Raw genomic sequence first — 23,200 nt, 5'->3', positions numbered from 1 at the left:
TATTTTAGGCATTGGGATTTGTGGGAGTTGGGCCAAAAATTAGCTGGGTCTAGATGTTTCCAGCACTGTCGTGCCACTGAGCATCAAAGTCTGGGACTATTGATGTCATAGGAGCCGCTACTTTTCGATTTGGCGTTACATGCTTGGGAGGCGGTGGAGACTAGCCAGCTCCAGGTGCTAGCGCGAGGTTTCTGCAGCGCTGCCGCACCAGGATGTAGCAGGAAGTGGAAGTTTGGGGGCGCAGAGACAGTACAGAGGGGTGGGGCTGGGGTACAAACCTTGGCTGCCTGCCAGCGCCCAGAAGGCGGCTAAGTGCAGCGGGCCAGCCAGGGGCAGGAGGTGGAGGCGCTCGGTCCGGGCACTCCCCACATTTGCAGCTGTTAAAAGTTTTTTTCACATTTCCGCAGTGTCACGATTTCCGTTTCCCTCCTTTAAAAAAAAAATCCAAGTCCCCAGGCGCTCAGCAGCAGCCCGAGCCGCCCAGGCGAGCCCCGCTCCGCTCCCGACCATGGACCTGCCCGCTTCGGAAGATCCCGATGCCCAAGCGCCTCCGCCTGGCCTCCGCACGCTCCTGCCCTCCAGGGAGTTCCTCTGCTCCCGCAAAGGGCAGCTCCTGCTGGCCGAGTCGGTAAGGGCGCCGGGAGCCTCTTCCCCGCCGCAGCGTGGTAGGCACGGCCCGGGCTGGGAGGGACCGCAGCGGTTCTGCGGTGGCTCAGCGCGGGCCTGGAACGGCTTCACCCCGCTGCTCATTTAAACAATGGGACCCCCGCCCTGCCCCGCCAGCTTCCACACTCCGTCCGGGTGGGCGGCCCGCTGAGCTCCCGCCGCAACCATGCAAACCAGCTTAGTTCCTTAGGGCTCCAGCCCCCTAGCTCGCCCTCTCTGCCCGACAGAGCTCAGCAAATCACGAGCCCTTGGGCTGGCAGAAAGCTCACTCAAGGAAATAGGAACCAGCTGACAGGCCTATGTGAATGGGTATCGTGGGGGGAGGAGAGCTGTCTGCTTGCAAACAGAGGACGTGCCCGATTCCCTTCTCAGCTCAGTGTAGCTCCCCACTAACTCCAGTGAGTGACTTCAATGGATTTACTCCAGTGTAAACGACAGGAGGATTTGACTCTTCAGTTGGCTGTTAAGTGAAGTAGGAGAAATTTCTCCCTGTAATATGCATATCCTTTTGTGTGTTAGCAAAATGCACAATAGGGATGATGCGCTCACACTAAAGTGAAACCATAGCACACAATGCCAAAGCTGGGTACAATGGGGAACTTTAGGATTAGAAGTCTGAGGTACTGTGCCTGAGCACAGTGGCATGTTTCCACCTTCCCAATGTATTTCCTTTTGTAATTTTTCATTAACTTCTTGTGACTGTTTCATAAGCTTACACTGTTTAAACGTTTTTGTGTGTGCACATTTATTTGGGAGTGATCCCTTTTTCAGTTTAAAAAAAAATGATTTCTAGCTCATAGCATAACTTGTGGTGAAGTTCCATTTATTGCTAATAAATAGAGACGTTTGCGGAGACAAGGTCAGAAACTCATCTTATGCTCAGGGAAGGATGCATTTGATCTCCTTTGCAGAGTCGCCCTTTAGTCTGCTGCCAAATCAGCATGGGCATGTAGTGACTAGGAATGAGGTTATGGTATCCATTGAAAATACAAAGGTGTTTGTTCATTTCCCCAAAATTATACTGTAGTCTTTCTCTAGCTCAAGATTTGAGAGCAGTGTTGTGTCTGAATCTAGAACTTCAGGTTTTAGAACTGTCTATCTGACCCTACACTTACTTATTTTTAAGTTTGACAGATGGAATAGCACCACATTATTAAGGCAGGAAAAAAAAGCATTAAGATTGCAAGGGAGTATATGATGAACAATGAAAGAAATTAACATATTTGAATCTTCAATCGGTTCCTCTGGAATTAGCCAGAAATTTAAGCACCAAGCTCTTTCTGATTTTTTTCCTATTGAGTTTAGGTAAAAGCATCACACTTGAAAAACAGATTTATCTTCTTGCGGGGGGAAAATACTGCTTTTTAATTTTTAGATAGAATAGGCCAAGAATGGGAACCTGTCTACCATGTTTCATGTCATCAGGAAAATGGTGTTTATAAAGGAAACCCTCATTCTATACTGACAGAGCACATCAGAAATGTGATGCTGGACTAATTCCCTTTTTTCACACACTCACAACTCACTCACAAAACATTCACCTTTGGACCTGAAATATTCCATGCTTGGATCCCAATCCTGCACCCAGATGTGCAAGCAAAGAGCCCTGTGCTCACATGGAGTTCCACTGGCTTTAGGGAGAACCTTTGCATATGCAGGGGTCCATGCTAGCAGATCTCAAGGCAGGATGAGTTCCTTAGTTTTTGCCCAAAGGTAAATTGTTTTGGAAAGCGAGGAAAATTCTTTCAGCAGTTTTTGAATTGCAAGAGGATTAAAACACTACACTTCTCCAATTGTAAAAACGTTATTCATTTTTTCTTCAAAACACATGATCCTTTATATTTAAAATATTAATGTTAACTGGAGTTTTGAGAACTCAGCAGCAGGTGCTCAATCACTGAGGCACCCAAAATCAGTAGGCAATAAATATATAGATTACTGATGCATGTGAACTCACCCACTAGATCAGCTTAGGGGAAGGAAACTCATACAAGGAAAAGGAAGTTGGTTTGTAGAGCAGCAACATGCAGCAGGACACCACGCTCTGGCTGTACTGTTTCCAGAAATCTCACACTGTGAATGAAAAGGGTAATAAGACGAATGGCTGACAGCATCTCTTTTTCCTGTGGGCTTATGGTCTCAGCTGCTGGGGTTAGCATGCTTTCTGGTATAGGGAAAACAGAGGCAGAGAGAGGCAAGAGACTTGGTTGGATAGGTGGAAAGTGTCATTAGGAAATAAGGTTTGTTTTTGTGGGTATTTGGGTAGCTGGAAATTGCAGATTGTAGCATGCACCAGGCTCCACTGATAATTCTCATCCCTTTACTTTCTTAAAAAATTCCAGGCAAAAACCTAACCTTAAGGCAACATTTCAGGATGAGCAATCAAGCATTTAAATTTGCTCCCTTGAGCATATGACTGAAAATATTCTCTCTATATCATTATAAATTGTTACATAACACAATGTAAACTGGACTTTTCTATACCGCCTTACATGTAATGAATTGCAGTCTTTAGACAATGTGGCTCTTATGTCTGCAAAAGACATGTGTAAGGCATATTGTTTCAGTCATGGGGACACATTCACCCTTCTTTGGGGGTTAGGATTTAAAGCTGTCTTCACCCATCTATCAGTGAAGGCTGCAGCCTGAATTTACTAGCCATACGCTTTCCTAGCCAACCCACATTTGGGCTGCATTGGCCCATGGGAGAGAGCAGGTTGCAGTAGCTATCCCTCCACTCCTGTTGGTCTTTGCCACCAAGGCTCTGTTCTTTGATCTATCCTGGCAGAAGCCAACAGACTCCTGAATGAATCTGTTCTGTGAATGATTATCATTTTTATATGGTCAAGTTTAAGATGGTCCCATGCTCTCACATTTCAGATGAGGCCAGTTTGAAAATAGTTGAGAGATTGAGACCATCTGTCATTCAAGACAGCTCAGAAACTATGTTGCTATATTTAAGACAATCCTAACTTTCAGGCACCTGACACTATGTTGCTCCAGTTGTAAAATGATCTAAAAAAAGTATGAAAATGTTTCAGCTTGCTAGCTTTCGGTGTTCCAAGCTTCAAAATAATTGAATTGAATTCAAACATCTCAAATTTAAAAATCAAGCTGTCTGCAGAGTGTATGTGCTGTAAGTTACTGGATACAAGCAGATAATAAACTCCCATCTTACATTACATTATATATAGTATTAATTCCCAAGTAATGTCAAATAGCACAAGGCCATAATTTATGGTGTAAGCACAAATGGGCAAAGTTAAGACTGAGCTGTCAACCATAACTCTGCATTTCCTGTTCGGAGTGCTTGATCTCTCAGCCTCAGTATTCCATTAATATTAAGAGGGATTTCTGCCATGGAATATGTAAATACATTAACAAAGGTGGGATGTTTCAGAATAGGAGTTTGAATAAAATGAGACACTCTGCTATAACTGAAAAGTAGTGTCACATTGTTATTTAGTGGCTTGGTAAATTGCAGAAATCTATTCAGTTTATGAGGATTCAAAGCCATGTCTCAGCGTAGACTAGAATTTCTCTGTTTAGTTATAGAGTGCATCTCATGGCTCTTTCAGACACTCAAAACCTAAACTGAAACACTGAAAGAGTGATCAGCACCATAGAAAATGAATGTTAACAACTGACCTTGAAGAAGTTGGATGTGCCTGAGTTGCACAAAGGGGGCCAAAGCTGGTCACAATTGTCAGTTTGCAAATCCATCCAGTGCCGCTCCTATCTCAACCACATCTCAATATAGGAGGGCTGGAACACAGCCTCACTGCACCAATCTGCAGCTGGCATATGATCAATAAGGCAGAATAGTCCCTTAGCAACTCTTAACTTGCATCAGGACTGGGGCCATTTAAGAATCAGGGAGCCATAACTGCCTCCCTCACTTCCCCACCCACCTTTGCTAGCATTGCTCCGGTCTCAGCACAGGAGAGAATCTGGCCTTTAAGGTGGCTAAAAGGCACCCAGTCTTTAGTCTTGTACAGCATAATGAGCACACAAGTCTGCAGTTGCCAGACATCCTGCTGTGTGTTACGAAGTGAATCACACCACTAGCAGTTGTGAGCTCTGCTCTGCTAGCGAGCTGCATGCTATTCCTATTGAATGAAACAAATGCTCATCATGGCTATTTACATTCATTTTTTAATAAACAGGTTTCATTTCCACTCTGACTGTAATTTCTCTGTCAGAGGCAGCAAAGTGGAACATACATTGAGAGTTCCCAGCTTTGGGGAAATCCATTACTTCATTTAGCAGAAGTTAGGCTAGTGCTGAAGCTAATTACTGCCAGAAGATAATTACTATCCTAAATTTTATTCACATAATGAGTTTCCCCCCTGCTCTGTCTCTTTCCCTTTTGGTCTTATCTTCTTATTTTGATTCCACCTGGAATAACTGCATAGCTGCTAAGAAGCAATAACAAGGTACATTAATTCAGATACATGAGTTTTGCCTTCTCCCCTGATCCTGCTCACTCTTACTGCCTCTCCTCTCACCCTTCAATCAATCCCTTATTCTCTGTTTAATTATTTTAATAATCTTCCCCTTTTAATTGCTCCTTTTCCCCTGTTCCTATTTGCTTTCCTTTTTCTCTATCCATTATATTTTCCAGTATTTTAAAATCTTTCCCCTCTTTATCCGTTCAGTTTTTCTGCAAAACATTGTCCCTTCCCTAATGAGGATTTTGGAATCCTTTCTAAGCTCTGTTCCACCCCCCTGTACCCTCCATACACACACTCAAAAAAGACATGCCAGGAAATCATGCAACAGACAGCACTGCTGCTGACTTCTGTACCATTGACCCAGGCAAGATTCCTTCTAATCAGTTCTGCTCCCCACTCCAAATATTTAAGTCAAATCTTCATGGTTGTCTTGGTCACTGCTTCTCTACTAAAACTAAGTGGTGCATCCCAACTCCTGTATGCCTGATGGACTCCGCTGGGAGGCACTATAGATTTTTGTAGGAACACCAGACAAATATTCCAAATTGTCCCTTCACAAGTATGGTAGATGTTGTGACACAAAGGATGCAGAAAAGGTGATGTTTGTTTTTCTTGTCTGCTGTCTTTCTTCTCTCTTTTCAGTCTTCTTCTCTGAAGTGAGCCCTATAACTGAAACTTCCAGCTGAAAAGGTTGTGTAATCAATGCCTCTTCTGAAGAAGACCCCTACGACTTTCTGTGACTCAGTAAATAGAAGATGACCTCTGCAGCTAAATCTCTGGGGACAGAACTTTATTTCTGTGTCAAATATGGTGGAGAATTAGTAACTGAGTACCATAAAGTCCACTGTGTGTATTTGTTTCTCTCTTTGCATGAAGTGTGTAAACAAGATGAAATAGGGAATATTACAGCCACCGATGTTAACCTCTGACTAAAGATCTTCCTTGACCATACTCAACAAGCAATGTGAATATGCAAGGCTGCTCTTTCCCGTGAAGAGGGAAAATAACATGTGTTTGAACATTCAGGCTGGTGGATGGTGGTCAGTGAGACTATGTATCACTGTGCAAAGCTCTAAACTATTGCCTGGCCCTTGGTATGATCCCCGATGAACTGCAGTGGAGGGTGTACTCAGTACAAAGAGGCTAGAAACATCCTCACTCTGCTCGTGACCTCCAGAGGTCCTTCATTAATAGAAGCATAATCCACTCTAACCATTTTAATTATGTCTTATACCTGTAACTGAATGACATGACTAAGAGGTTGGAATTATTACTGATAACTTAGTAGCCACAGGCACATAAGATTAAGAAAGTTTCACGTAGAAGAAAAATACCTTTCTGAATGCAGTAATAAAAAATAAAATCAGGCTCCTTGAACAGTTAATATTAAATAGTCTCTTCATTAGCCTGTTCCCTTATGGTGGGACCCTTTTTACAACAGGATATTGTTGTTGTGGTCCTGTCTATGGACTGTTATGCTAGAGTTGTCAGCACACAAGTACTCCCACACAGTGGAAGGGGCAGCAACCTGGCTAAACTCTCAACGGCAATTTTAGGTGCAATAAGTGATCTCAGTGCTAATAAGAAGTGATCCCAGAAGTCAATCTTGTATTTTGGGGGTTCTTGTGACTCCTGCTATGCAGAATATGTCCTCTCTATGAAAATGTTCTACCTTTGCTTGCTATGATTAAGGATAATTTGAAGAACTTTCAGGAGCAGTTGAGCTTTCAATGGTTGAATGTCTTAGAACAGGGACTTGTGAACTCTTCTCTGGCTAGAACAAAAACCCTCTCTCTATTTTTAGCATAGAAATAGAAAGGAGAGAGATTTAGGGAAAATTGTCCAGTTACGACTCCTTGGCCCCTCTCCAAAGCAATGGTTAAAGATGGGACTTCAGAGAAGGGATGAGTATTACATAAGGTGTCTGACTATCAAACATTCAGGTAGAAAAATCACAGGCAGTTCAATATCCTCAGTGGTATTACAACAAAACATACTGGCTGTCAAAATTCTTTTGCAAAATGAGACCAGATTGTGGCCAGGATAAAAGTCAGTCCCTGAATTTTATTGTCCTTTTGGATAGGTAAGACAAGCCACGTAAGAGTGAAGCAGATAGAAACCCCCCACTTTCATTTGCAAATTTAGCATGTAAACATTATCAGCAAGCAAATAAAAAAAATGGTTAGATTACAATGGTTTCCATTTCCTTTCTGCTTTCTTCTGAACTTGTCTCTGTCTCTTTCTCATTAAAGTCCCCAGCTATGTGCACTGGAAGTTAATATGAGTCTTTCCATTGACTTCAGTGGCTTTTGGATCAGGCCCATATCCATTATAACCACTTCCTTAATATGACAGAGCACAGCACCATTGGGGCCTATTTATCATGAAAGAACTAGCATCTCTCCCCAGCTGGGGAAGGCTTTAAAGTTGCTCAAAGAACTATTACATAATCCTATCATTTGTGCCAAGTTTTGCTTCTTACAGCTAATTAAGTGGGTCACTTTAACCCAGACGAGTACATTTTCTATAGTCATAAACTATTAGAGAATTACCCTCAGGCATGTTAGCACAAATATAGGACCGTTTTTTTTCTGCCAAAGCGCACACACTGCTCTCTTTTCCCCTCCATGAGTTTGGACTGTGGATCATTGTAAGGCTTCTACTATGACATTATTTGTTAGGACTGTCCTGGTTGGAATCTAAAGAACAAAGCTTCTGTTAAAAGTTGGAAGCCACGAGTTTGTTCCTATATTATAAGCAATTGTACTGGCTGATGGTAAAACTGGTAAAACCATCACCTACTTTTAGTGGAAAGAATTATTTATAGTATCTACTGGGAGTGTGGTGGTGATGGTGCTAATATTATGAAGTGTAATAACTTTACAGGGCTGCAGAGTTCATAGAACTCAAATCTCTGTCAGACCCAACATTTACATCACTAAAAAGAGACAAGTAGCATTTCATGTTCCATTAGTAATACTGACAAAATTTTGCAAGTTATAAAATATTGAATAACTCAGAGTCCACACAGCAGTTACTTTTTTTAAAAGCCTGTTCTTTCCTGCTTTGCTTGACACTTTTGCTGGAGTCCCAAGATGCTGGGAAAACCCCATCAGACGATCTTTTTCTGTTTTGAAGTTCCCACATCAAGAGAATATAATTAGCATCAACAGAAATCTGAAGATAGAATGAGGCCGACATAGGAAAAGTGCATCTATATGGTTATTTCAAAACAAAATTCCTAGTGGATTTTGCCAGCATAAGGCAGACAATGTCGGTGATTTCATATATTAATAGAATTTAAAGCTAGGAGGGATCATTAGATAATCTAATCCAACCTCCTGTATATCACAGGCCATTACATTTCACCCAGTTACCCTTGTATTGAGCCCAGTAACTTATGTTTGACTTGGATTTCAGTCCAAGCACATACTGCCACTGTGTCACACACACACTAGTTTTGTGCCTGAAGGTTCAGAATCTCTGCTGATATTTGCAAAGATCTCACTGAACACAAGCTCTCTCTCCGTATATTCCTCATTTTATTCCTATGACTTTGTATCCTTGACTTTGTGGATTTTAAAGTTCACTCCACTTTATTTGCCTCAAAGTGGGTTGCTATTTGCCTTAATTGTTGCCAAAAGGTTGATCTTAAGAGAATGCAAAGGCTACTCTATACGGCCAATCCACCTGAATTAGCTCATGCCTTTGATGGAGAAACTCTGCTCTGCTGGCGGCAATGACAAATGTGCACAATAAAATCTGGTGTGAATATGCTAAATTCATGGAGTCTGATATAGAAGCTCTCTGTTATTTTCCTCCGTTTTTATGGACCACTCACCTCTGAATTAGGTCTTTTTGCTTTTTCGTCTACGTTCTTTATAGTGTAATTCAGTTCTTCAATTGTGCTTAATACTTTTTGATAAGCCTAAGCTATGAAGTACAGTTTGGGTCTAACTCTTCCATTATTTGGATTCGGAGGGCCCATATTTGCTGCACCTATTTATTCTTGTTTTGTTTGTCCTCATGCCCATACCTGCACCTTTCCACATCCCCTCTGCCCTGCCTTCAGCCAGACAAAGGACAGGAGATTTTAAAGAAGAGCAGTGAGAAACAATACTTCTCAGATTCTCAATATTATGGAGTTGGTTGGAAGGTCCAAGCAAAACAGTGGGTCCATGTTATGTCTTGCAAATGCAAGTGCAGCAGATATGCTTATAACACAAAGTTATGGGACTTTCTATTTCCTAGCCAGAGATCAGCGGCCAGACTTATCTTGGAGGAGAAGGGGGGTTGAGGAACAAAATCAGCACTTTTCAATTTGTACTTCTACAGGATATGTCATTTCTCACATTCCTCTGCACCCTCCCATAATCCGCAACACAAAGGCTTCATCCTTCACTATCAAATGTGCACCCCTAACTTGAGTCACAAGAATCATCCACCACCTACAAACAGTATCAGTTTTTTATAACAGGTTCCTATAATGAAACAAGAACAATGTCATATACATATTTACCTACATCTTCCTAGGAATTTCATACCACCTCTCTCAGTTTACCACCACAATTCTAACACACCAAGACAAGATATATTCCATCAGAAACTGCTATCTTCCAAGCCCCCTGAAACTACTATTCCTTCCATAATAATCTCAGCACTCACTTGTCTATACTCATTAGGATCAGAGTACGGGTGCACAATTGTGATAAAAGAAGCCTACAAGTAGAGGGTGGTGGATGGGAGCAGGAGAGTATCAGAAGTGACATATTCCGGGAGAGAAGGAACATAACTGGGGATATCCCAGGGATTATTTTAGGGATTGCATAGCTGGTCATTGAATTTAGCAACCTTAATTCTAAATTAACCTTTGTGTGAAGCCTCCAAATCTTCCTCTACGATGACCTCAGTGCTAGCTGGAGTTAGAATCTCTACTTGTGTCCCCCGCCTAACTTGATTCTGTGTTCCTCATTAATCTTTACTATAGCACCCACCTCAGTCTTTCATAGTCACTGCTTAACATGGGCATGTGGAGGGAAGGGGCAGTTACAAGTCACACACCTGGCTAAAAAAAAAAAAAAAAATCAAGCTAGGTCGTTGAGGGGTATACTTTAAGCACAGTCTTACCTGAGGTATTGTTCCCAGATTATGACAGATCCCTCAATTTATTCAGACCTGATTTATTAAGCACTGATTGTATCTCATTATAAATAACAAACACACCAAAAAGCCAGCAGCTGAAACAGGGAATGAGATTACTAACAGTGTCTTCTGGAAGATGAGCTGAGTCCGTTAGATACATGAGAATCAAATGGAATATTGTACACAGAGCATGAGGTTGAGCCATCACACAACAGAACTGGATACAGGAGTAAGCCATAAGTATTACACACCAGATCATCTACTCTTTTATAAATCTGAACAAACCCATCTGATATTAAATGCATGGGATGATTTATTGCTCTCAGTTATGATGTTCCCTCTACATCTGGTCACAGATGGAACAATCTAATAAGGCACTTAGAGATCAGTATGAAGGTTTGTTAATTTAATAAATTAGTAAATAATCTCAACAAGAATAAACTGCTTAGCACTCTCTCAACCTAACATGCTTTTCAGGTATATGTATTTGAGGGCACTGAATGACCTCTCACAGGAGCAATTAGTGACTTATATGGCAAATGTAACACTCTTTAATTGATGTACAACTGGGTGCAGGGAATATGTTGTAGCTGCAGACAGCCAAACCAATAGATCTGAAATTCAATGAGGCAAATGCATTGACCCAGGGCCGGCTCCAGGTTTTTTGCGGTCCCAAGCAAAAAAAAAGGGGGAGGGGGTGCCACCCCTTGAAAAGCGCCGCCCCAAGCACATGCTTGGAACGCTGGTGCCTAAAGCCGGCCCTGCATTGACCCCTCCAATCTAAACACTCTGTTTTCAAGAAGCAGTGTCTCCTTTTTAGAAAGGGCCATCTTAAACAAACATGTACACCCCTCACTTCTCTGACACTAGTGATGGGCTTGAAAACCTCCACATTTAGGAAGGGGAATTTGAACTCATATTCTAGACTTTTGTGGCTTGTCTATCGCTGTAATGATCTAGAAACATCACTGACCTTTGTTGGGTTCGACATTTGGCTCTGTAAAGGAAGTCTGGACCCATCTGTATCAGACACCTGCAAATGCAGAAATTCTATGCATAATTGGATAGAATCATGTTCCAAGGCTGTTCCATAGCATAATCACACTTGTGAGATTAAATGAACATTTCAAGAGTGCATTCCAATTAGATTTCCATTCAAAAAGCAGCCCCTTGTGCCCATACATTTTTATGTTTGACTAATAAATAATAAACTGTCATTTAATTAAAACAAGACAGCTGTGGAGTAGTTTCTTCAGGCATAGACCACACTCAAACACAGCACAGACCTGTAACCCAGGACCAGAACCTAGCACACAACATTTGTGAACTTTACTGATATCCTATTTTCCAGCTAGTGAATAAAATAACAATGAAGAAGGAGCACATTTGCTTCATTCTGTTTGAAAAGGAAGCGAGTGAAATACCAGTGATAATACCACCTAGGACTATCTGAGTAGCAAATCTAAAATTTTGCATTTGGGAATGGTTCAGAAGAGGTGTGGCTTGCTGGGCAACTCAGTAGGTAAATTTTGTGGCTTGGCATGCAAATAATATATATTTTTTAATGACTATGCTAGAGATTTTTGTTATTAGGGAGATTTTGAAACACACAAGTGAATCTGATCCAGAGAGAAGCCAGCAGTGCTACTCACCTCTAAATGGTGCCATCTTGGAATTCTGGGAGAGGAGCCTGGGCGTGCTGCTGCTTTATTGGCTTCCCATCAGCGCAGAAATGTTGTATTGCAGCTTCCCATTGAGTTGCATTAAACAATTGCCAAATATTGCTTTATACTTGGTTTGATTGTTATGGCAGGTATGTCCTCTTCTTGTGGTTGGCCAGAGCAGGCTGAGAGAGAGAATGTTAGTTGGGGGGAGGGGAGATTGTTTTAATCGTTTTAATTAATACATATCATATGGGGGGGAAATTAAAGGTGGAGAGGCTGACTGGCTACAGCTAAAGACAGGCAGAGCCAGAGACCCATAAAGCTGGTCTCCAACCCTGAGACAAGTATGTCAGGCTAGAACTTCTCAAAACAAACGAGGAGGTTGGGTGGGGAGTTATTTCTCAAAATAGGTGATTTAATTCATTTTTCACATGGAAAGGTAAATAAAATTTAATATTTAAAAGTATATAATAGATTCCATCTGTCCTCCATCCTTCCTCCCCTCACTGAAGTAAGAGTGTATAACCCATGGCTTTCATGCTACAGTTTCCCATCTGTAAAACTAAAATGACAGACACTTTACTTACCCTCACAAGGGTGTCATATTAGCGGCAGTCCAGCCCAATATTCTTTATATTTATTTTGGGGCTGTGATTCAGGTTGTGCTGTATTTTTTTTAGTCACATCTCCATTGTAGAGGTTTCCTTTTTGAGCCATAATATAGCGATGAGTTAATATAGCAGCTACAGCGTTGCTGAGAAAGTATCCATTTCTGTTGTTTTGGAGGTTTAAGGCAGAGTGGGCTAAATATCCTTATACAACACACAGAATAGGTTCATTTTATCTGAACCACCACCATCTCCTTCCCGAAAAAAATCTTACTGAAGTCTGTTTTTACCAAAGCAAAGCAGTCAGTATTGGAAGAAAAACAAGAACCTTTGACTCACGGGAACCTTTGAACATTAACAACTGTCAAAGGTGTTTTTTTGTTTTTTTTTTTAAATCATCAACAGAAGAAATTATATTTTTTTTCTTTTAACTTTACTGACAAGACTAGTACCTCTGGGCTATCTGAGCAATGACTTGGATTTCAAATGGGAACTGCATTGTCATGATTGAAATCTTAGAATTTATAAATTCATTTTCTGACAGATTCCAACTTGATCACTTAATTATGTTCCCAGAATCATTTACAAATCAAGGCCAAATGATAGTCTCACTTACCGTATTTTCCGGCGTATAAGACGACTTTCTATACTAAAAAACAACCCCCAAAAATCGGGGGTCGTCTTATACGCCGGGTATAAACAGCGGGCAGCCCAGAGCCCTCTGATTCCCGGCCGCGGCTGGGATTTAAAAGGCTCTGGGCTCCCCGCCGCAGCGGGCAGCCCAGAGCCCTCTGACTCCCCGCCGCGGCTGGGATTTAAAAGGCTCTGGGCTCCCCGCCGCAGCAGGCAGCCCAGAGCCCTCTGACTCCCCGCCACGGCTAGGATTTAAAAGGCTCTGGGCTCCCCCCCTCAGAAGGGGGGGTCGTCTTATACGGCGAGTATAGGCCAAAAACTATGTTTTAACTGTAAAATTAGGGGGTCGTCTTATACGCCCAGTCGCCTTATACGCCGGAAAATACGGTAGATAGATAGGTGTAAATCTGGAGTGGCTCCCCAGAAGCCAACTTCAGATTCATTGGAATGGATGGAGTTATTTTAAATTTACACAATTCTAAGCAAGAGGAGCATGTAAAAAGTAGCATTTGCCATCAGTCACTGGATTGACTGAAATATGCACAAGAAATCTCTCTTCAAAGCCTCTCAGAACTGCCCTGGACTTTGTCTCTGCTGTACCATGTGAATAATAAGCTATGTTTTCCCTTGTACTCTAGGTGCTGTCATTTATCACCTTTATCTGTTATATTGCATCTTCAGCTGCATCTTTCATGATGGCACCACTCATAGAATTTCTGCTGGCACTGTTTCTTTTCTTTGCATACTCCTCTAAGCTTAATGAGAAGTTTAAAGGAATCTACTGGCCTTTGTCGGTAAGTGGGATGTGAAATTCACACACAACTTCAATTGTATAGTATGAAAGTAGATGATAAAAGGGATAGAGCTGCATTTTATACTAATTGCTAACAACTTGACCCTTATTAATAAATTATTTTTAGTGCCTTTCATCCCACAGGACCCAAAGATTATACACTATAACTTTGTAGCTACCATTTTTTATGGGAGGTAACGTAGTTGGAGCCCAGGCCTAGGGCCCACTGACTCTCCAATTGACTTGCTGTGTATCTTTAAGGTTGTATTCTCAAAAGCACCCAGCCTCAGCCTAACTGAGCTTTGGGCCAGCACTAGGCACTTTTGAAAAATTCAACCCTTAATCTGTGTGCCTTAGTTTCCCCATTTTGTGATGTGAGGGTCAAAATATCACCTTGCTAAAGTGCTCTGAGATTCTCCGTTAGAATGTGCTATACAAGTCCAGTCAGAGTAGCAGTTGCCCCGACAACACAGTACTAATGTATTTGCTGTGTGATGGCGGGAGGAGCTATCCGACCCTTCTGGCAGTTGATCCCCAATTTGTATGAAGAAAATCACCTTTAAAATGAAAAGCAGTGTATTTGATCTATAGCAGGGGTAGGCAACCTATGGCACACGTGCCGAAGGCGGCACTCACGCTGCCCGGGTCCTGGCCACCGGTCCAGGGGGGCTCTCCATTTTCATTTAATTTATATGAAGCTTCTTAAACATTTTAAAAACCTTATTTACTTTACATACAACAATAGTTTAGTTATATATTATAGACTTATAGAAAGAGACCTTCTAAAAATGTTAAAATGTATTACTGGCACGTAAAACCTTAAATTAGAGTGAACAAATGAAGACTCGGCACACCACTTCTGAAAGGTTGCCGACCCCTGGTCTATAAGAAGCCTGCAGGAGTTGCAGGTTATTACTCACACTGACCACTGGATGGCTCTGTTGCTCCAAACACTCACTTCAGGGAACATTTATCTAGCAGGACAATTTATTTTTGCTTAGGGAAAAATCCCAACCTAGTTCAGTTTGGATTCCCTTGTCTTTTACTGTTTTATAGCACCCTTCACAGAACCATCTAAGAAAAAAATCAATTGCATATTTATTATGTCCATTACGGTAATGTGTACCAACCTCAGAATTCAGATTGCTGACCACCATTTGACCTCAAAGGAATTTCAATTTCCTGGAGGATTTGTGTCTTATGAGAACATCTGAGTTGCCCATCTGTTCAGAAAAGACAAAAGATGTGAACAGAGGTCAAGATATCAGTGTCGTCCCCCCATCTCACAACGTTTACACATGTATTAGCAAATCATTGTTTTTATATGACGTACTATTTAGAGATGCCATTTCCACAGCACATTACAAACACTGATATAAGACATGTTCCCTGCCCCAAAGAGCCTACAATGGCAACCATCTACACAGCACATTTTACCTAGAAGAATGAAAGATTTCATCTCCCTCCATCACTTCCTTGGTAGCTTGGATACTCTACATTTCATAGACTGAACAGAATTCTCTCTCAACCTTTCATCCTTTACTTGTCAGTCCACATTTAGTATAAACAACAGCTGAAGCGCTAGGCAAACATTTCTGATCAGGTACTGAAGATAATGTTTTCATTTATACAGTGGAAAATATTTAGGTACATTGTTGTGCACTTGCTGTGCCACTCAGTCTCCTGGCTGGTACAACTGTTGCTTGGGGAGAAAATAATCACATTGATTTGGATAGTTTCTTGTAATGTAATTAGATTCTCAGCTGTATAATTTATTCTTATTACCATATAAGAAAATCACTGCGTACAAGATAGAACCAGTGGAATGGAGGCACTAGAAATATTTACAAGTAGAATAGGTAATCCAGTGCATGGCCCAGCCTGTACGCTACGTGCTCTTGTTCTTTGGCCATCTAGTTGGTGTCTCAAGTGGCAGGGCTTTCATAATTTCCTGTGGAGGCTATCGGCAGTCTAAATTGATTCCAGTTGGAAAGCTTCTGTTAATCATTTCTAGCTGTCAAACAATCATGTTCCATGCATAATCACTGACGACAAAGCACCAACTTCTGAGCTCAGGAACATTAGCATAAATCCAAAGTAATGCCTCTGTTCCTAAGTGAACTCAGTGGAAAGAGATCCTTCTCGATCCAGTGTAAGGTTTGCATTGATTTCTGTGGACTAGCAGTAGCTTTGGATTTGTAATGTCACTGAGATCAGATTCTAGCTACTGGAGTCAGGATCCCAGGCACATTGAAAAACATTTTTTTTTAATTTTGATTTATCAGATATACCAAAAAATAGCTGGTCTACATGCAGATAATAAAATAGTTATAACTATATAATCTTGAAATTCTGATGACAAAGAAATATTTTTTAAAGTCCTCATTTTAAAAGCAATTGTAATAGGACTTTAATGTTTTACAATAATTTGACTATTTAAATCAGCACTGCATTGTGTTATACAGGATTTCTTGCGCTGTGTCACTGCCGCCATTATATATTTTGCCATCTCAATCGCTGCAGTCTCAAAATATTCTGATGGAGCATCCAAAGCAGCTGGAGTAAGTACTAAAAGGAGAAAAGCAATTTCCACTTCTGCATCTTGGTGAACTGTACTTCAATATATTTGAGAAATAGCGTCATCTTGATCTCATTGAAATCAGTGGAAGTTTTGCCATTGAATTAATTTAGGTCAGGATTCAGCCCAAAGAGGAAAAGTGGTTTATTGTTTAGAACAAGGAACTGGGAATCAGGGGATCTGGGATCTGTTCCTGATGTTGCCACTCACGCATTATGTGACCTCACTTACTCTTGCCTCTGTCTCCCCATCTGTAAAATGAAGATAGTAAATACCCATTTCTGTAAAAAGCACTGAGATCCTTGGATGAAAAGCCCTATATAGTGACCAAGGGTTGTAATTCTATTTAATAAAATATGATCCATGTTGCAAATATTTTCAGACTTGTGTCTTTGCTGCCTGTTTTTGCACTGAGCAGCTGAGACAAAAGCAATGGCATTTTCCCCTTTAAACACCATGTCACCAGCACATGGACTGTGAAGTGCTTTTCCTAGGGAGCTCACAGTCAGCATTTTGTGCTCAGAACCAAGACAAGCTCTTTCCATTTGTAACCTGAAGCCAAAAAGATATCAATATTTTATGCAACATAAATAATATAAATCAAATTTGCATAATATTTTTAAAGAGATCTTGGATTCTTTCCTCCCTGTCAGCCAGACACCTTAACCAAATCATTGGAAAGTAAATACAATTTCATAATAAGGGTTTGATTTTCAATCTACCTTTGTCATTCTTTTTATGCATGGGAGGTGGTATATATGCTAAATTCTTAGCTACAAAGGCCTTATTTTTTTCAGCCTCCTTGTCCTGTTAATCTAAACAGACATCTCCAGAGACACTGCACCCAGCACAGTTCATTCAGCAGCAGATGAGTAGCCTGGCAGAAGGCCTTGCAAAATGGCAAAAACTAGGCCTATGGAGACGGGAAAGGATCTTGATCTCCCAGACAGGAATTCCTTCAATACAAAGGGGTTTCCAGAGTCATGCTGGGTCCCGTGGGACCCCTTTTGTATCTCCAGACATAGGGTCATGCCAGGTGCTCAATGGTGCATGTAGCTAGAGCATTCTGGCTGTTCTGAACTATGAAATGACCCAGAGGTGACTAGGGGAAGCCTCCTTTTAGATCTTCCTCACAAGTTGTTAGGCAGGCCCTCAAATACGCTCCTAAGCCACCTTTGCCTCACACCACCCCTCCAGTTGCCCCATGTTTCCGCAACAATTTGCCTATTGTTAGTTAAGTTTAGCCCATTTTTGTCCTGGATGATTGACATGAACTGCTGATGAAGAGACTATCCTTCTGTTGTATAGGTATTTGGCTTTATAGCCACAATAGTGTTTGCTGTTGATTTCTACATTACCTTTAATGACCTGGTCACGTTTCTCAAACAAGGCAGTTCCGAAAATGCCACTGAAGCACAAAAGTCAGAAGGTAGGTAAATGCCTCTGTTATATTTTATAAGTGATCAAGCAAAACCTCTAGCTCTTATTTGACAGATATGTGAGAGTTCCCAGCATTAACTAGTCTACACAGACTCTGTTCATGGTGACCCAGAACTCGTGTGTAACTATTCTCTGGTATGAAGCCATTACAGTCAATAACATAGTAATTAAGGCTTCTTGATTAGAGAAAGTTAAATCTTCACCCTGTTTTAAGAAAAAAATGCATTCCCCTGTGTTTTGTCTAGTCAAATTTTAAATGTGCCCACTGATGATGCTTCCTCTGGGAGACTATTGCGTAGACTAATAGATCTTACTGCCAGGGAGTTTCTTCCTTGCACCAAAATGTTCTAATATTTACATATCACCGACTGTTTTAATAGTTAATACCCGTTAGCCTCAAAGATTTTCATGCCATGCATTCCCATGGGCTTTCTAATTCTTTGCCTTCAGCTAGACTCACGTACTGTATTGGCAATATGAATAGGAGCCGAGCTTTCTAGGAAGACAAGGGACTACCATAAAAACAAGAAGTGGGTACTCTTGTTGGCAAAATACAAGGCTTATAAAAGACAGCACAAATTTTATAGAAGGTCTTTAATCAAACTCACATCTTTTGTGAAGGCTTCCTTTTCGCAGTGACCTTGCCAATGGTATCTTCACAACTTCTTTCACTTGAACTGTTGTCCTTTGTATTGTATTTGTCTGAGACTAACTCCTGGGCAGGACTTTGAAGCACCACAATCATTTGCAATGGTATGGAAATAAAAGCTGTAATTAAAGAAATCCTCGTAAGACCCTATTTTCTTTGAAGCAGAGACCTAAACCAGAGCAACAAGTCTATTTGAACAGGAGTGAAAGGTGGCACTGCAGCTTCACTTTTCTCACTGCCCCCCCTCCCTTTTTCCCCCCCCAGATGAGGCCTCCGGTTCGGATTCGGACTGAAGAACAGCGCACCTACGGATTGTGAAGTCAAAAGGGAAGAGATGACCAAGTTCTTTCCTATTTGCTAAATGCACTGCCAGTTGAAATGTTTCCCTTTCTTGTTTTGGTCTCAGTCACCAGTACGTTCTCTCTCTTTTCCCATCACTGTTTACAGAGTCACAAAAACCAGTGACTCAGTGATGTGGGGGAAAGAATATTTCAGTGTCACAGAACATTTCTTTGGAAACTGGCCATTTTGTAGGTGTGCAATCTTGTACCTAGATATTATCTTTTAATATGCTTTATTTCAAACTTTACACTAGATTTCTGAATCTGAGCTTTCTTACTACTTTTTTCCTCCATATTGAGAAGCCAATAGTATTCCTTTAGATAGTCTCACTACCTCTACTATCTCAAGCATTTGAAGGCACAGGTTATATTGGATGTGTAGGTTTCAGAAGGCTGCCTATGTGTGACCATGAAAATGGCAGCTGGACATCTGCAACATGAGCAAATCTGAAAATGCCTCAGGTTAGCTGGTTTAGTGGACATTCAATTTTCTGTCATTTTGTAAGATTTTCTGAGGAGAAATCGCCCTCTTTCTAATCTGCTTCTGTGGCGGCACATCACACCCTTCAAATTTTATTGCAAAAACGAGGCTGAGCAGGAGACACATTGTTTTAACCTTCCCTTCCTACCACCAGGGCAGAAGCCTCTATATGCAGTCTGCACATTTAGCTCCAGTTTCAGCGTGCATGGCCAGATGGGCCTGGCTCAGAGTCATCCACATGACATCTCCTACCCCATCAAGCCTGTAAGGATTTCTGCACAAGAAACCACAGCACAATTTCTTGCTCTATGCTTTTAACATCAGTCCTCCAGTCAATAGTGTTTACCCCAGGTAGGGAACCACAGGGCTTACAGCTCCTGATAAAGCCAGGCTGCCACAGAGAATGGAAGAAACAACCCAGAGACAAAGGCTTCTGCAAATCTCACCTTATCTATGCTTTTGTGGTATAGAAGGGCCATACCACTGAGGAGAGGCAAACCCAGCCTCCTGACAGAAATCTCAGTGCAGCAAGTCGCACTTTCCCAGCCCTCTCTGGTTTTTCTGAGAGGCCAGATTTGTCCCTTGGTGTGGAGTTTCTAGGAAAAACTCCTGCATTTCAAAGGGTTCTCTTTAGAGAGAGGGTAACATAATCTGTCTGCAGTAGTCATACCTTCTGACAACGTATATACACATCCCAAACAATAACTTAGTTAAAAGAATGGCAAACTCCATGTACGGCATTTGATATGCTTGTTCCAAAGAAACTCATATGTTAACAAGCATTTCATATAGTCACAGGACTGGTGGCTTTTCTTCTCTCTCTCTCTTTTTTTTTAAACAAAAAAAGACTTCATGACACAGCAGATGGTAGGAATAGAGTAAATGAAAACAGAGCTAAAACAATAAAGGCAGTTTTTGCTGGGAATAAACATATCCCACTTGTGTTTCAGTGACCTGCTAGCAGCTGGCTGTTAGCTGTCCAGAAGCAAGGTACCGATTAGCAGCATAGAGGTGTTTCAGACAGAATGGTCTGGCTTAATAAGGGGATATCTGAAAGACAAACTTTCCGATTCTCCACAATTCCCATTTCCAGACCACCGAAGGAGTAACAACAATGAATGTGAGAAGTAATCAGCACTTATCTCAGGAAAGAGCCCTTTGGACTTTTTCCAGTGTGGAATTCTGCATTTCCGTCATGCTTCTCTTTTACTGTAATACGTTTACTGGCATTTACTGTGATGTTAGGGAACCTGTGGTAATTTTTACACTCTCTTTTTGTAATTTTAAATTCTTTTTAAATTTTTTTTTAAACATACTGCATGTGAAACCCTGGAAACTAGCTCAAGATTAACATTTATAAACTATCCTGGATTATACCATCTTTAACAGTAGCTGAGTTTTGTGTTTTCCTTTACATTTTTTTTTTTTACAATCTCATTTTATAACCTTTCATGCTTTAAACCAGATACAATAATACGGTTTGGATTAATTGTGCCAGTTAGCACAGAGCATTGTAAGAGGCAGTGAGAAATGTGCTGCCTCAGCACTCAGAGATTGTAGCTCACAATTTTTGTAGAGTATACCACACTCCTCTAACCCATGCATAAAAAGGGATGTCACCATAAATGTTGTTATGATCTCTTCAGCAGTCTTGGGAAGTAAATAAGATGCTGTGTGTTTTGGGATCTGATACTGTCATTCTTGTAAACAAATCTGCCCTTTAGATTTGCAATTTATTCACACACTATTTCTGGAATTCAGGAATTATTCCTAAAATAAAATGAAAATAGTGGTTTTTATGCTGATGTTCTCAAAATCAAGAGATGCATACAAAGATACTAAGATATTTCAGTATCACTTTAATAATACATTGTGTTGCTTGCTGTCACGATTTTATATTTATTGTTGAGATATCTGGTGTTTTTCTTAAGCCTCAGCTCATGGAGTCTTGTGATTATGTGAGACTGGAAGCTGTCATTTACAAAAATTCTAGCTCCTATAGTGGCTGGAAAAAAACAACCACCACCAACTGAAAAAAATCTAACTCCGAAAACCCAGGAGTCAGATAAAGGGAAGCCAAATTTTATTATTTTTAAAGTCAAGTGATTTTAAAGCCAGTCATGATTTTTTGGGGCCTGAGTCAAGATTTTTTGAATGCTTGGGACTAGCCATGCTGCACTAAAGTCCTCAGTTTTTGACACATTCAAGTCAGTGGGACTTCTGGTTGCTCAGGACCCCTGAAAAATCAGACCTTGAGGGAATCAGCTGATATTCTGAGTGCAGAGATTTCTTCTACTGAAATTGTTAGTTCAACAGTTTGTTATGATCAGGGCCGGCTCCGGGGGGGGAGGGGGGGGAAAAGAGTGTCGGCACTTCAGCTGCAGCTCAATCGCGCCGCTTCTTCTGTGGCAGTTCGGCAGCGGGTCCTCCTTCTCTTTCTCTTCAGTGGCAATTTGGCGGCAGCTCAAAGAGGAAGAGAGGGACTGAGGGACCCGCTGCTGAATTCCCGCCAAAGACCCGGACTTGCCGCCCCTTTGAATTGGCCTCCCAAGCACCTGCTTCCTACACTGGTGCCTGGAGCCGGCCCTGGTTATGATCATACTGCTATTTTCTGCATTTTTAACCCCCATATATTTTAGTTCAATAACAATCATTAAGGTCAAAGCATTTACAAGCTGATATAGGTATCACTTCACCTACAACTGAAATGTAGCTATCTAGCTTGAATTTCCACAATTCTGGAGCAGCACTCAGCAACAATACACAACAAATGAGGCTAGGAAGAGAAGCAAGCTTCCAATAGCAAGTGCAGAGTGAACTTACATGTAAAGACAATGTACTTACAATTTAAAATGCCACTCACAGGATTATCAAAGTTATAGGTAAGGAGAAAAAGAAAGTCTCCTTTTATACCACATTTGGCTGAATTCACAAGGCACTCTCGCTGTTTCATCGCTGCACCTTATTCCTGTCAGTGGACGCTTTGTTCCAGTCTCCTGAGTCGTTGTTGTACAAGTGATAGAATAAGGATACTACCTGGCATGGAACTCAAACCCTTTGTATAGAGCCTTTTTAGACTGTCAATTAACTTACAGGCTTGCCAGCTGTGTGACACTAAGTAAGTGTTTAAGAAAACATTTAGAAGACTCTTGTCAGTTACACCCAGGAATTTCACATTTCATGGCAAGAAAATTGAGCTATGATGATCACATCTCAACTCTCCACCCAAGGGGGCATGTCCAATACATTTAAGTGAGAAACAATGTTTCTTCAGGCTGCTGTATTTGAGAACCACAACCCCACTAACCCCTTTGAAAGCAGCAGGCAATTTAGAGTTCTGGATAAAGAGCAGACAAATTGGTTTTACTACGCCCTTGATCACGTTCATTGGTTAGTCACAGATTTCAAAGCCTGTATTTATGTCCTGTGCTTTGCTGGATACAACAGTGGGCAGTGCCAATCCTGGTGCTAGGATGGGATCCTTGTAAGAACTTGCAATGTTAATAGTAATAGTGGATGCGTCTGGTAGCCCCAGCCTCAACACTCCCTGGAAACAGAGTTATACGCTGTACAGGGAATCCAAACAAGTTTAATACGGGGTTTATTTTTCAAGGTGTTCCTTTACACCACTGCAAACATATTTTTAAAAACATGACAAATGAAAAGATATTTCCTTTGAGCAGGGGACTGGTTGTGCAGTTTGAAGCATCCAAAAAGGAAAACCAAATGAGTCAGGTATTCTGTTCATCTG

General features: G+C 41.2%; 1 protein-coding gene across 1 annotated transcript; it reads left to right on the top strand.

The window, feature by feature from the left end:
* The first annotated feature begins 232 nt into the window (after positions 1-232).
* On the top strand, positions 233-20,838 carry CMTM3 (CKLF like MARVEL transmembrane domain containing 3). The gene is made up of 5 exons (XM_039503389.1): positions 233-628; positions 13,806-13,961; positions 16,426-16,521; positions 17,847-17,967; positions 18,892-20,838. Exons 1-5 carry the CDS (start codon positions 509-511, stop codon positions 18,918-18,920), a joined length of 522 nt encoding a protein of 173 aa, XP_039359323.1. The 5' UTR covers positions 233-508; the 3' UTR covers positions 18,921-20,838.
* The last annotated feature ends 2,362 nt before the right edge of the window (positions 20,839-23,200 follow it).

The sequence above is a fragment of the Mauremys reevesii genome, linkage group 16 (assembly GCF_016161935.1).
Source record: "Mauremys reevesii isolate NIE-2019 linkage group 16, ASM1616193v1, whole genome shotgun sequence".
Classification (NCBI taxonomy): domain Eukaryota; kingdom Metazoa; phylum Chordata; order Testudines; family Geoemydidae; genus Mauremys; species Mauremys reevesii.
This window is presented reverse-complemented; position numbering and strand designations above follow the sequence as displayed.